Source organism: Balearica regulorum, chromosome 5 (assembly GCF_011004875.1).
Source record: "Balearica regulorum gibbericeps isolate bBalReg1 chromosome 5, bBalReg1.pri, whole genome shotgun sequence".
Classification (NCBI taxonomy): Eukaryota; Metazoa; Chordata; class Aves; order Gruiformes; family Gruidae; genus Balearica; species Balearica regulorum.
The window spans coordinates 24,232,584-24,248,555 of record NC_046188.1 but is presented as its reverse complement, the minus strand read 5'-3'; the positions used below and the strand labels follow the sequence as shown (position 1 = coordinate 24,248,555).

Below are 15,972 nucleotides of genomic sequence, written 5' to 3'. Positions count from 1 at the left end.
CTACGTGTGAGAAGGAAGTTTAGGATCTGTTCTTGTTTAGTCCTTGGCTTTTCTTGCACGTGTGGACCAGAGAATGGTTACGCCTTGGAGAATTTTTTTTTGTGGATGCCTGCCATCTAAAAACTGAACTGAAATAATGAACTTAAATGTGGGCTACAATACAGCTATTTGGGTTTAATGAGCTAGTGACACAGAGGTTCTGATTCTCATTACTAAAGTAGCCATGCCCTTATTAAGTGTCATCTCTCCCCTTCTTCTTCCCATTTCTCTAATGGTCCAAAACTTCAGGCTCTGCTGAGCTTAGTAAAATAGCCTAAAAATCCGAATATTCATTGCTGCAATGTGCTAAGGCAGGAGTGCAAGTGCTGGGGAAGCGTGGCAGTTGTGCTCAAATACCCTCTGGCACCTCTAGTCCCCTTAGGCTTTGTGTATGCTTTGGTCTGTGTTGGCTACCAGAGCAACAAAAGATGTTTTTTCTCTCTACTCTGACAGAAGCTGACAGCGTGGACATGAACACCTAGCGTCCTGTAACCTTTCTGTCCTTGGGGAAAGCTCCTACAAAGTGTCCACAAAACCTGTCACAGTTTCTAGCTGGGAAACACTGAGCACGTTACACAATACAATGTTTTCAGCTGGTCATCAGCTACAAAACACACATGTTGTCCCACCCACTCAGACACTAAAAATCTTACTGGGAGGTTTGGTTGGCAGTTGCTTCAGTGCACTGCTTTGTGTATCAGCTCTGCCCTCAGTAACTGAGGTCTTTTGGTCTGTTTGTTCTTTAGAAAGTGCCTAAGGACTGGAAAGGAGATGCTTAGATTCCTCTGATTTCTCAAGATAGGATTTGATCTACATAAATAGAAATGCAAACTTGGGATTTGGAAATAAAAAACAATACAAAAAAAAAAAAAAAAAAAAAAAAGGATTCATCTCTCGTGACTTCTTTTCCCTATTGTCAATTCAAAATTTTTGCATCTCAGCAGCTTGGTCTTACAAGTGCTGTGCATTCGAGCTAGTACTGTCTCCTTACAGGAAAAGTTGCAGGGTACAAAAACTGGCAGAAAGCTTAGGCTGCTGTCTGGCTTATTTCCTTTCATCATCTCACACTCTTTCTCCAGGTTTTACACTTCTCCTTGGTATCCAGTATTTCTTCTCTTTGGGGGGTTTCTTTACCTTTGTGGCTTTTGGAGGTGCCGTTTGTTTTCTCTATAGTAGCAGCTGTCTGGAGCTCAACCCTCCAGTATTTTGGTTTGTTCTAGCCTTTCGAGTAATATGTGCTCCACATGCTGCTTTTGAGGAGTAACAGCGGAGATACTGGAAGGGGGGCTGTGATCCTGTGGCTCTGTGACATGCTGCCTTTACAGCTGTAGGTGTATTGTCACATCTTCTCTTTTCTTACTTTGTAAAAGGGAAAATGTCTGCGGTGCTGCGGCTTGTTTTTACAAAATGATTCATCAAATAACCCTGGTTCTCTTTGAGCCTTTAATTTGTAATGCCTCTGTTGCTTCTGGCACTTTGCTGCCTCTAACATTATTCCTAAATTATTTCTGAACATCACACACATGAAATACCTTGTATCTGTGTCATACGTCCTGTTCTCTAAGAAGACACCTATTGCAACTGAAGAAAAAGCGTGTGTACATGACTGCGCTTTCTCACAGAGACACAAAACAAAGCTAACTCTATTAACTAAACTCTCCCACCTTATCATAGGGGTGTATGATAAAAATGCAATGATGTGCAATTAATCTTAAAGTTGGATAGTTGTCTCTAAGGAGAGACTATCTTAATGACAAGGCAATTGGATGTGATGATTTATAGCTAGGGAGAATGAATTGCTGATTTTTAGCTGAGCGTCTGGTGGGCAGATGTTCCTATCATGAAAGCTGCTGAATGCTCTTTAGAAGAGTACACTGCTCTGGGATGTCAGAGACCTGAGTTATGTTCCCTGTTTTCCTTTGGATGCACTGTCTCACCTTAAACAAGTCACTTCACTTTTTTTGCACCTTTTTCATGTGTTCTGATTATATTTCTGTATTATATGTTCTGATTATTTTATGTGCTGGGACAATTTCTTGAAATATATAGAAATGGCCTCAGTGCAGTATGCCCACATCTTGCTTGGAGATAAGGAAGCTACCACAGTTTAAATAATAACTGTTCTTCAGAGATAACCTTTATCTTTCTCTACCTTAATTTTCCTGTTTGTAAAATAGAAGTTAGAATTCTTAACTTCCTTTGTAAAACCATAGAATAATTTATTTTAGAACAAACTCCTGGAGATTTCTGGTCCAAGCTCTGCTGAAATCTAGGCTTTCTTCAGGGTCATGTCCGGTTGTGTTTTGAATGCCTTCAGGATAGTGATTTCACAGCCTCTCTGATGTTTCTGTTCCAGTGTTTGACCACCCTCATGATGAAAAATATTCCTTTCTATGGAGTTGGAGTTTCCCTTGCTGCAGTCTGCGATCAGTGTCTCGTGTCACTGCAAGTGCACACTGCTGGCTCGTGTTTAAATTGTTGTCCACCACATCCCCAGATCCTTTTCTGCAGAGTTGCTCCTTAGCCAGCTGGTCTCCAGCCTGTACTTATGTATGAAATTATTTTGCCCCAAGTGTAGGACTTTGTATTTATTGTTGTTGGTTTACATCAAACATTTCTATCAGTTCTTTGCTCCAGCCTGTAAACGTTTCTCTGAATGATAGCCCTGTGCTTCCTCCAGTGCATCACCCGTTCTCCCCAATTTGATGTCATCAAATTCACAAACTCGGTGAGGGTTTATTTAGTTCCATCATCCAGGTCCGGCTTTGGACCAGGATCAATACCTGGAGGTACTGATGAAGTGTTTTCTGAAAGAGCTATGTAGTGTGAATTAATATGCTTTTACTTATCTTTTTTCTCTCTAGTCATGATACCATCAAACTCCTATATGTTGTTAGTTAAGTCTTTGCTTTGCTGGATGAATAATGCTCAGTCTTTACATGTTATTACTTAGCCATTGCATTGTTATGCTTCTAATGCAAGTTGGGATACAGACACATGATGATCAGTCACTGCATGACAGTACTTATGGCCTGTAGTTCAAGAGGAGAGGGAGCTCTGGGGGAGACACTGTGTTGGTAGTGCATTTGGGTAGGGAGGAATCTTCACTCTCCTGAACTGAACCTTAAACCTCACTCAGTTACTGGAAAAAAATGAACTACACTGAGGCTGTAAGTGAAAGTGTTGATGTCTCCTTGTCCTCCTCATCTAGGTACTATATCAGTGAACAGCAGACGCACCCCATTCACCGCTAGCGGGGAGAGTGAGATCCTAGATCTGGAAGGTGACATGTACCTCGGTGGGCTACCTGAGAACCGGGCAGGACTCATCCTTCCCACAGAGCTCTGGACAGCGATGCTGAACTACGGCTATGTTGGCTGTATCCGAGACTTGTTCATCGACGGACGAAGCAAGAACATCCGGCAGCTTGCAGAGGCGCAGAACGCCGCAGGAGTAAAGTCCTCCTGCTCCCGCCTCAGCACCAAGCAGTGTGACAGCTACCCATGTAAGAATAATGCAGTCTGCAAGGATGGCTGGAACCGCTTCATTTGTGACTGCACTGGCACCGGCTATTGGGGTAGAACATGCGAGCGAGGTAAGCTGAGTTTTCTGACTGCAATTACACAGAGCTGAAGGTGTGCAGGAGAACTAGAACAAAATCCAGTGTTTCAATGAGACTTTCCCCTGCCCTTGTTGGTATTCCCAATGCTAATTTCCAGTCCCCACATTAGGAAAGTTTTCTTCTCTGATCATTTCCTTCTAGTCTTTTCCACCTTCATTTCATGAGCTTTCCTCCTTCTTCTGTCTGCCACTTCACTCCCTAAGCTGTCTGAAGACCATGTCTTCAGGTACCAGAGTTTCTTTCACTGAGTATGGTTTGTGTCCGAAGGCAGAAAATGCTGCTGTGTGTGAGAAGTCTCAGGCAAATTACTGGAAACAGTACCAAGTATGAACTTGAGTTATGGGGATTTTTCTTACATGGGACAGATGATGTATCCCAGTTCTGTCCAGTCGTCTTTTTTTTTTGCATGGTAGGATTTCCTTGATGGTGCTTTATGGGAAAACTGGCTAATGAGACGGTGTTAACAGCAACACGTCTCCAAGTTCATCTCTGGTAAGGCAAATCTGTGGGAGATTCTCACTCATTCTGACTGGTGATTTAAAGACATGTGATTGGAGATATGAGGCACAAGGAATGCTGGTACAGGCAGGCAAGACGTGTGTTCTAGGCCACATGGAAAGAAATGGACTAATGTAAGACATCTGAGCTATATCCTTCTCAAATACCAGCTGGTGCCATTAATTGTTGTCATACTCATTGAGCTGGTTCCACACTCAGAATGAAGCAGGTGAGTGGTTTAAAAAAAAGGGATGGTGCTAAGATCAATTAGACTAAGAAAATGATCCCTAAAGGGTGTTTTCTTATATTGAAACCAATTTTTCTATTAATATTTGGCCATTAATACTGCATTCAGGCTGAACTGCACTCACAGTACACCCAAGAATTAACTGTAAACCATTAGCAGAATCTTAGGGCTTTCAGCCCCTTCTTTCTATTACCTTACTTGGCACCAGGGCCTGATGGTTATAGCATGTGTCTTAGAATTGGAAATGTGGGTATTTTTGAGCTTTTGCCATGAATATTTGAGAAACTCCTTTCCCACTTAGTGTCACCCCTGTGCATTTTTTAATATTGATCACGCCACTTATGAGAAAGAATATGAACATTAGGTACAGTGCATAAAATATTAGGCAGAATTGAGATTTGTAATTCATTCACTCTCCAGAGCATTTTCTTCTTTGCAGGAAGTTTTTGTTAATGATCAAAATACTTCCTGTAGACCGGATGGGGTTTTAAGGTTTTACAGCACAAGATCTATGATCATTCATACAGCTTCTCACAGCCAGCGATTTGTATCATGCTGCCCTAAGCAGCAATACTAGTTAATTGCCAGTGGTCCTTAAAACAGCTGAAGCATCAACACTGCTCTCTGTGCTGTGAAGACATGGCTGAAAACATAAGATTCATGGGCACTGGCTATGCCGATGTCAGCTCAGCAGTTCTCTCTTATAGACTACATTGGGTTAGAAGATTCTGGAAAACATCAGAGGTTTTCTTAACCACAGCCTTGGCAATTGTTTTGGCCAATTGTTGTGTGATTAGGTTTTGGACAGACATGATAAAAAGAAGCACTACCATAAATGCATTGTTGCACCACAAAATTGCAGTTACACTTGCCCTTGTTCTTTATTTAGCATTAGGAGTGACCAGCTCTGTGATTTGGGACTTTCTGGACTCTGTCTCATGTCCATCTCCTGGACCTGGCTCGCAGAAGAGAATCCAAAGCTAACCAATGACATAAAGAACAGGATTCATCTCATATACCTTTAGATATCTATGGTGTTGGCTTTTACTTCTTTTATTGTCAGTGAAAAGAAATCAGTAGGTTAAGGGCATGTAAGCATTTTAATTTAGGAGAAAAGAATCTCAAGTCTGGCCTGAGATCTGTAACTTGGCCGTGCTCCGGCCAGCATCAGTATGAGTAAGGAAGATACGTGTATGAATGCATGTCTACCAGCATGGGAACTTGAGTTTCTGATAAATATGTGTTAGAATCAGAGTGTATTTTAGGTTAACAGAACAATGATGTTGTAGTTCAGGACAACATAAAAGATGTATGCAGAGGTCCTAATCCTGAGAAACTCATTTTGTCTATAACTAGAAACCACAGATCCCTTACTGGCTTAGGCCCAGTGCAAAACACGTCTTTTCTGCCCAAGATTCCTTGGCAACATGAGAAGCAGCTCACAGGGAACGAATTTGTAGACTGGATATAAGGAAAAAGTTGCGCAGATTGAAGTGTATTTGACTCCACAACATTCATTGTGGTGTTATGTAGCAGCCTCGTACTACTCCGATACAACTAATTGATATTGGACAACCGCATTAGTGCACAGTGATTTTGCCTCTTTGAACAAAAGTTTTGCAGGCTACCAATGATATTTTTCATTCTCATGGTCTGACATCCCAGGATTATTGCAAGTCCTGACTTCAGCTGGCCTGTGATCCAAATACTGCTGGAAGGAGAAAAGTTGAGACAGAGACTGGGAAGGCAATCAAAGTGAGAGATGCAGCCGTGCCACAGTGGCATTTCTGCATAGTGACCAAAGAGCTGCCATAGGACCGGGGGCAGCCAGGCTGGTGTGTAAGGTGAGGAATGAAGAAGGAGCAGGCTCTCTCTTGAGGCAGCTACTGACCCAGTTTTCCAGTCTGCCATCTGTTATCTGAGAAGGGCTGTCTCACTTTATTCAGTCCTTAGACTGTGTCCTGTTAAAAAAGAGGGGTGTAATTTTTGGAAGGAGTTTGCAGCCCAAGGCGTAGGGTAAAGGGTTAAGGGGCAGGGGACCTCAAATGAATAATCTTTTATGCCTGTTGGCTACCAGGGAAATCACTCTTTATCACAAAGTAAAGCACATTTAGATATGGTACTAAAAATACAAAAGACATACGTAGAACTCCAGGGAGAGAAGCAGATGATTCAATTGTTGTTGATCTCCCACTATCTCCCACTTCCCAGGTATAGCATTTCTACATTTATAATGCTGTATTTGTCATAGATTTTATACTTTGCCATATGAAGGACTGTTATACATCTAAAAGGGTCTCAAAAAGGAAATTGATTGCGTCATAGTTAGAAAAGAGGTTTGGATTCTTTTTATTCATGGTGAAACAATACAAATACACGGTATTTATTATGTCACCTATATGTAAAGCCTGTGGGAGTTTGTCCTGTCAGGGAAGTAACACCTCTGTATATTCAGCAACTTATATGGGATGCAACATAGACTTTGGTTGCAGTGATCTGCTCAGGCAGTACTTCTGTGCGGATGGAGAAACCTTGCTGTGGCTGCAGTTTGATAGGGTACAGAACGGAGAACTGCTGCCAAGGCCTCGAACTCGTTCTTACAATTCCAGTATCTAATCAGTCTTTCAATATTGGCAGTGATGTAAGCAGACAAAGGTGTTTTCAGTCTTAAAGTGTCATAGCTTCTAAGGGTAATGTAGTTCCTCCTTGGGGTAACTGAAATTGCATAGAAGAGATGGGGTGAGACATAGCAAAGACCAGTTCATGTCTGATATGCCTCCCACCCAAGGCAGGTTATGTCAGGGAGTCAAAAGTGCTGGTAGGACTGCTCTGGTTCTTTTGGTAACTGTATGTTTTTCCTGTACTAACTAGGAACGAATATTCTTAGGAGAGAAATCATGAAAGCTTCTATCAGGTATACTTACATTCAAGTCCTTGCCATAGAAACTAGAGTGAATGGACATCAGTGATCTTCAGAAAGGCTGAGACAAAGTACTTCACCTAGACAAGACTCTCCTCAGTCTTCATAAATTTCACTTGATCTGTTTGTGAGATGGTGTTTCTCTCCAGTTCTGTAGCCAGTGGCAGGTGACACAGAAGGGAGAGGAGATGAAAATGCAGTGGGATTCATGGGCCAGAAGTGTTCAATGCCAGGCTGTGAGGCTAAGCAAAGGCAGCAGCAAATGCTGGCAATTAGCTGGATGTGGTCCCCATTTCACACCTTCCACCAGAGGCTGTGCTGACCGGATAACACACCCATTAGTTATTTTCTTAAACCCTTGAGCTTCCCATTCCCTATCATCCTTCCATAATGGTTCTCTACCACCTGGTCTAACTCAGTGTGACAATGTTGGAAATCACATGTGAGAAGAGCCTTTCTGAGCCACTGTTAAAATTAAGGAGCTGCTGTAAACGTAGCAGTATTTGGATGAGTTTCTGAAACTTCAGTGATTTCACAGTAGCTGTTGGAAGGAAGCGATGGTGTGGCTGTCCACTAGGCTAGGAAATAAGACTCTGCAGGCTTTGCAAGGGGTGTGAACTCAGTTAAAGTAGTATTCTGACCTCCTCCTTTAGATGCCTTGGATAAGTACTCTAAGATTAAAAAAGTAGAAGCCTGGCAATGAGGACCAGTGCTAAATGTCTATGCTCCCTGTGCAGTCAGTGAAGGGAGATAGTTGCTGCTCAGGAGAAATTCAAAGCATGATCTGCTTGCCTCCTTTTGTTGATTTGCCTGTCTCCTTTTATTGATTATGTGGAGATTCTGGTCTGATAATTCAGTATTGCTGTGCTCCAAGAAGGTAACTGTCTGTGCTGCGGAGGAATTGACAATGCCAAACTGCCAAGGCTACTAAACTGACAAAAAAGAGGATGTCTTGTTTAGGGTGGGGGCATGAAACAAAGAAAATAAAAAAGAAACTAATGGACAGGACACAATCCCTCCTGCAAGCGATGCTTTGAGTGCCTTGTAATGTGGTAATGATCTTGCCTCCCCCCACTCCTTGAACTCTCCTGCACTCCTGTTACATCTGATTAGAGTATGTATGGTGGAGAGTAAGATTTAATCACACCAGAAAGACTCCTAAACTGAAAGGCAGTTTTTGTGTGCCTCTGAAATGAATGGCAGGCACAGCGAAGTGGATTTGTGATGGAAGTTATGATTGCAAGTACATATTGCGGCTTTGTACTGAGTTTGCTAGGTCTTGGGTCATGGTGTGTGAGGCATTAGGGAAAAAAACCTTGGCGCTTGTACTCTTGGTAGTATTTAGTCATTCTTGCATCTTAGGGTTTTAGAAAGAATGGGAGTATCAGAGTGCACCCTCTCTGTTCTAAAGTACCTTCTTCTAACAGGTCTGCCATTTTGCTAGTTAGTTTGAAATAAAGGACATAAAACATCTGAAAGCCCATGGAAATGCTTCCCAAATGCTTTCTGGGCACCAGACATAGGGCAGGCTTTGGGAGAATTGACAAAAAGGATGCTCCAATGCAACAGGTAGCACGTTTCCTCCTACAGCATGGGAACTACGTTCTCATACTGAACCCAGTAAAAATTAGGGTGAGTTGCAAGTCTTGTCAGCAAGAAGGGCTGGAGTGCTGTTACAGACATGCAGGAGGGTGGGTTGGTGCAGCTGCTATGAAGGATCTTTAGTGTTTTTTAAGTACTTAATATCTTCTGTACCCTTTGGCTTCTGATTCGTTAGTATTTCACATCAGTTGCAGCATGAGGTCACTGCAGCCCCCTGTTAATTGCACTGTTTGAGTAGGAGTTGGGATCTGGCCTGTGGAGGAGATGATGTACTACTTTGCTGTGATAACAAAGTACCTCCTAACAACCCATGGACTTTTCTGAAAAGGACCCAAAGCCCTGGCATTAAACAGGCAGGAGGAGGGGAATATGTGTTGCATTCACATGAGCAGTTTTCAGTAGCTGCAATGAAAATGCCATGGGCTCAAAAAGGTGCATGAAGTCTGTTCTTCTGCGGATCCTGAAAGCTCTCTGCATGCTTTCCTTCTACTGGAACACTGTGAGAGGGACTGCAGAAGGCAAAAGCCTACGAAGGACACAAAGCAAAAGATAACTGAAAACCAGATTGTTTTAGGCTAATGAAAATCAAGTGTTGTTGATCACTCACTTTTTGATGCTTTCTCCTACTTAGTTGCCTTGATTGGAGGGTTTGAGTTTTTTATTAAGAGGTATACAATAATAAGATTGTAAGAGGCAGGTTGGTATGAGACTGCTGGCCATTTAAGACTGAAAAGACACTGAGGTTTAGCTTTTAAACCTTTGAAGTTAATTGCTTGGAACTGGACGTAGCCAGAGTCCTTTCCAGGTAAGAAAAAAATAAAAGGTCTTGTTCCAGCTGTTTTCTTTTGCTGAGCTGCACCCAGTGTTCATTGCAGCAAGACAGAGATATCCCACTACAATTCTCCTCCCAAGGGCTGGAACCAGTGTCCCTGTTTGGGTTTGCTCACAGATGGATGATTAACACCCTGAGCAAACCAGGCTTTTTCCGTGTTTTGTGGCACACTGTTTATGAACAGCAATGTACCTGCTGTTGGCAATGCTGATGTTGAGCACAGGGCTACATATTTTATTATCTGCAAAGTACCTTTATAGCAATGTTTGCTAAGAACAGTTTAATGACAACAACGCACATCTGCGCATTATGTATGCAATAAACGGAGACGTTGTAAAATTACTGGTAATAAGAAATGCTACAAAATCATTTACTACATGGTTTAAGTGCTGCATGCTTTGCTGTCTCAAGCACAGGTAGCAGCACAGATTTCTTTTTTATTGTAGTGAAGATGTTTTATGATGATTACATATTTGAATGTTTGTTTAAAAACCCTCAAATGTGTTGATGCTTTTTTGGACTGTCCAGACCTTCTGAGTCCACAGTGTAATGCTAGATAACTGCTGAAAATAGATTTTCTTACAGGACTGATGGTTCCATGGGGTGTTGGACACATTAGGAGAAAAGCCTTTGCTGCAATGTTTTAATGCTTTTAATCCCTGCTGGATCTTGAATATTCAAAGACTTTAGGAAACTCAAAACATCATAATAAATTTTATGGTTTCATGAAATAAAGTGAAAGATGTTAGAAATCAGAAGGTCTGTTCTAGAGCTCATCTGTTTATTGACTTATTAGTACCATATAGGTCCCTATTGTATGATTTCCCAAAATGTCTTCAAACTGCAGAAAAAAAGATTCTATCTGAATTTAGAAAAAGAGTTCATGCAATCCCTTCACACCCATTTTCACACACTAATTTTATGGTAAAGTCTCCATTAAACATGAACTGAGGCACGTTAGCTTTTGCTAAGAGCATTTGTGTGAGAAGTTAATTTTCTCACTCACAATCAATCCATTTGTAACACCTGCGGCTGTTCCCTCTATGGCTGGCCCAAGCAACTACTACTGCAGTACACAGTTCTGCTCAAGAAACACAGGGCCTGAGCTTTCTGTGCTGAACTCCCTCGTAACTCTTCCTAATGACTGGGTGTTAGAGCAGAAGGCTACTGTTGGTTGCAGAAGTGCTGGATTATTCTACTCTATTTTATGTGTCCTCCATTTTTGCATCCTTTCCTCACCTTCCATGGGGTAACTTCCGTTCTAACATCCGAACAATTCCCAAGATGTTCATGAGATGTTGTGCTAGCTCCAGAAAGGACAGTGCAACCCAGGTGGGGCTTGTAAGGGAAGAGAAACAATATGAAGGAACAATTTCAGAGTCTCTCACTTCTGTGGTTTTATATTGTGATCCTTTCCACTCATTGTAACTCTCTTGTCCATGGATGTATATGATTAGTCAAAAGCCACTCTGCATATACGTTGTTTCTAGGACAAGTGATAGCATTTGTTGCCTTGTAATGCCTTTGTGAAATCCTCAGTACAGAAGAGTGTGCAGTTAATTCTGCAGTCAGGGTGATTACATCTTTTTTGGAAAAGATCATTTCATGGTCTTTAGGCTGTTGAACTTTAACTTCGAAGAGTCTCATTGATGTGACAATCTCCAACAGCATCTGCTGAGCAGCTGGAAAATCTGAGACCATGTAAAAATCAACTGATGATCTCTCCTATATTTTACAATGACTTGGCTATGATTTTTTATCTGTGTATTCTTTCCTGTTTCTTCATCCTGTCTTCATCATCATATACTCTTGATATTTAAGGCCACTCCTGCCTTCCATGCTGCATGTGAATTTGTTAGTACTCCAGGCACTCTTTATCTCATCTGAATATGGTAATTGATGGCACAGAAGAAGATAGTTTCTGCTGTTTTTCTTGAAACTTCTGTATTTCTGGCTGTTTATTGCTGGGTGTAGCTTTCAGAAGCTCCTCCCAGTTCAAGAAATATGATTATTCAGAACTGTATTAGATTTTGTGCTACTGTCAGCTCCTGTAAAGAGCACTTGAACAACAAAAATTACATTGATGTGTATATGAGTAAGAACATATGGTTAATACTTTTTAACATCTTATACTTTTGTTAGCATAGGCCTCTTCCACAGGACTAAAATTGTAGCAGCATATTTGTTTATATGCTGGCTTATAAATGGCAGCTCAGAACAATGGTTTTTCCTTAATGCAAGCCACAAAATACTCCCTATCTGTGTAAGTGAAGGCACAATTCTGCTCAGATAACTCTTAGATTAAACCTTGTCATAGCAGGTCAGTTTTGCCTGAATCATACTGTATCAGGAGAAGGTAGATTTACTAAAACTTGGATCATCTGAAGTGGTATGTCACCATGAAGAAAGCAAATACTTCTTCGCCTTCTCATCCTAGCTTTCCCAGGTAACTCCCAGCAAGATAGTGACATGTCACATGTAGGATCCTGAAGGGGCTTGCTTACTTTGACTATGCACCGTGTCTGTTGTGATCTGGTAGATGTCTAGAGATGAACTGGTGACACTGAGTGCAAGAGTTGCTTCAGACTGCATGGTATCTTTGAGTCTCTTATTGCTCAGTGGCTGATCTCAGTCCTGTGGCTTCATACCCCACTTCCTTTCCATAACCTTGAATTAGACCAGTTTGTATTTCTGCTAAGACTGCCAATTGTCCCTACAATTAATGGGAATATCTTGATGGAAGTGGCTAGGATGAAGTAGATTCATTTGTCATGAAAAATGATTTCCAATATTTAAAATTACTATATAGACCTTGGAGATGTTATCTGTGAAATTAGCTTTCTCTCTCTCTCCGCTTTGCCCAAAGCCATCGAGCTGAAAGGCAGGCACTGGCACAGTGCATTTTCTGTCTCATTTATTCTTCTCTATTCATCCCAGGGGGAGAGGAAAGACTTGGCATTCATGATGCTCACTTAATTGACTCTCTTTCCATGTGGAGATAGGCAGTCGCCTCTTGGACGCTTTGATTGATTGGGTGAGGCTATTATGTGATATGGAAAGGATATGCAAAAGCACAGCCATCACCACAAGCATGGAAAGGTCCTACTTGGTGGTGTGTATTGGCTCACCCAGATCTGCTTTGTTTGTCTGCCTTCTCTCATATGCAGTTAATCTACAGAATAGCTCACAGACTGGTCCTGGTGAATCTGCCACCACTAGGTACCAGACTCCAAGGATAGCTCTCCAGAGGGAAACCATTCTCACGCTCCTGAAGAGTCTGAGAATGCATAAAGAAAAGATAATTTTCATCATCTTTCTTTGCTTCTTTACCAGCATCCTCATTTTTTTCTGTGTAATCGAGAACAAGGAGGTTAAAATTGGGAGATAAGGTGCAGAAGAGGGAAACTATATCCTGATAAATCTTAATATGAGTTTCAGAGTAACTTCCTGCTTTGTGATGATTATAGGTGGTGAGTAGGTGGATAGGTAAAACGTAAAACTCAGGAGATATCCATCACATTAATGCAAAAGTCATCCCACTGAAGAGACACAGCAGCAGGGAGGATGTACAGGAAAAGCAGCCTTATAATAAGTGCTTTTGATCTCATGATGCTTCCATTTTTTATGGCCTGCAGCTGTTGACTTCTGAAGTTCTGCCTGTTAAGGCAAGGTCCTCTTGTGGTCAGCCTGGACCCTTTGGGTAGGGGTTTCCTACCATCCTAATCTTGTGTTCTTGTGAGCAACTTAGTCTTTTTCCATTTCTGAACAAGGAAGAATTGTAATCCTTCATGTTGTGATACCACTAAAGGGAGCAGAAGGACAGGGCAGGTTGGAGGGGTTTACTCTTGGAAATTGTATCAAAGCACCAGAGTTTAGGATTCAAACCGAGTCATGTGGAATCAGACTTTTAAGTCTGACTACCCCAATACCCACAGCCCCCATTTCAAATTGCTGAGAAAAGAAAAATATGGTATTTTAAAACGTGAATTTTTATCTACTACCTTTCATTAAATGAGTAAAAATGGAAAATGACAATTCAGCCCTCAGCTGAAAAGCATGTTAGATTGACAGCTCTGGGAGTCCTAGCCTTGTGCTCAGAATAAGAAATATATACAGAGTAGCTATCCTTTATATACCTTATTTGTCTCTTGGAGGAGTATTTGCATTAGAGATGAGCAGGTAGGTCAGTCTTGCTGACCTGCCTGGTCACTGATAGAGCTGCAAATTACCGTGGTGAAAGGAGGAACTTTTCTATACCTCTGATTTCCTCTCTGTTGCTTGTGTGACTGCTGAAGACAGAAAGAGCCATGCGACAGCTTAGTTCATCCAGCCCAGGGAACAGAGCAAGGTGGTTTGAGCTGAGCAGAACAAAATGGAGTTTGTGCTGCATGTGTCATCTGCCATGTTAGGACCAGATTTCCCCCTAAACAAGTGATTGGCAAAAGGCACGTGCTTGCTAAATAGTGAGAAGGAAGCAAGAATACAGAAGCTATCTCAAATATTTTATAGTTTTGTATTGTGTTTGAGTTTTTTTTAAATCTGTCATGAATGGTTGTGACTTGAGAAAAATGAAGTCAAAGGAAAGACTCTTGACATATTAAGAAATTTCAAAAGATCTAAAGTCCTTACACTAATCGCAGTGTACAGGATCTGGTTCCTAGATGTGGAAGCCTAGCAATTCAGTGTCTAGTCATGGAACTATCCAGATTTTCACCATTTTGTTACCATCTCCTCAATGAAGTTCTCTTCTGTTGCAGTCCAGCTTTTTGATGTAAACCCCAAAAGTCACTGCTACTCCATTTCCACTGGTCAGCTCTCATGCCCAGTTTGTGCAAATCTCCTTTATTCTGCATTTGCATTTGATTGTTCTGTCCTCTTGGAGGACTGACCAGCCTTTCCCTCCCTGTGAAGTGTTACTGGAGGATGATTTAGCACTGCAACCAGGGTCCTTGCCTCAAAGCTGTGTTTTTAATAATTCCAGCTTTTCTTCTTGTTGAACACGGAGTTGATCAGCTGAGGATGTGGATAAAGTAAGGCACAGGTAATAGTTGGCAGTTCACTTTTCACCAGTCCCAGTCTGATGCTGGGAGCACTGTTGTGATGTGAAGGAGCTGCCATTAGCCACCTTAGTGAAGGGGGTGGAGATTGTCCAGAGTTCAGCGGGATGGAGATTCGCCCCTGTCCCACTCTGTCACCCTTCTTTTTACTGAGGCAACATCACAGTTCTGTATCTTGTTCAAATGCTTGTATGCCATTCTGTTAAGCCTGCTGAGTTCCTTTTGCCACCTCACCTTCCAGTCCGATCAAATTTCTCTTTCCAGTCTGGTGCAGGAGGGCAAGGAATGTCCTGGAAGATTTCTTGGGATGTGGGAAAAGGGGACAAGGGAAGGAATGAATAGAGCTTTGTCAAACAAAAGGCTGATATCTTTTTCTTTGTGTCATTTTATAGCCTGCAACCTTTTCAGTAAAGCAATTAGGCAAAATAAAAAGGATTAAAGAGAAACAGAAATGATTTATCATGCTATTTTTTAAATGGCTCACTTTGTTTTTGCTTTATCTTTTAATTTTTTATTTAAAGTCAAAGGCACTTGGGCTGCTTTAAAAAAAAAATAATCAAAACATAAAGGAACACCTCCAATAGCCACGGCGAAGAGTAATGAATCCAGAAGACAGGAGGACTTGTGTCCAAATCAAAAAGGCAGAAAAGTGTAGGCTGGAATTGGTATTGACTGTGTAACGTGCACAGTGCTAATGGACCTGCAGAAGAAACAAGAACATTGCAGCCATAAAGCGAAAACCTGGTCCGCTGTGAATACAGATGAGAGCAGTAAAGATGGTGCCTTTATGGGGCTTCTTTTGCACACATGGCCTCTTGAGCTAACCTGCTTATAAAGTCAGAGTGACAGTATGTAGATCAGCAATCAGCATCCTCATTTAGCCATTTCTTCCCAGGTTGATTTACACTGCTGTGATTTCTCTTTTCTTTTGTCTTTTCCTGCTGGCTGGTGACTATTTGCTGAGCCCACCTATTCTCTTTTACACTGGTTATTGTTTTGTTTGGATTTTTTTGTTTGTTTTTTTTTTTCTGAGAGAAGCCATAAAAGTTAAAATGCTGGTCATTTACCCTTCTTTGTGTGCGTATGCGTGTGCTGCCTACAGTTCATACCCTAGTCTGTGCCACCAGCCAAGGCTCTCTCAGTAAGTAATCCAGG

The 15,972-nt window shown here is 41.6% G+C and overlaps 1 protein-coding gene across 2 annotated transcripts in view; it reads left to right on the top strand.

The window, feature by feature from the left end:
- Positions 1 to 15,972, top strand: part of NRXN3 (neurexin 3) — a 1,011,514-nt gene that overhangs the window by 301,044 nt on the left and 694,498 nt on the right. For both annotated transcript variants that reach the window (XM_075753769.1, XM_075753770.1), the window contains one exon: positions 3,251 to 3,634. In XM_075753769.1, coding sequence (XP_075609884.1) covers positions 3,251 to 3,634 — 384 coding nt within the window. The remainder of the gene's footprint in view (positions 1 to 3,250; positions 3,635 to 15,972) is intronic.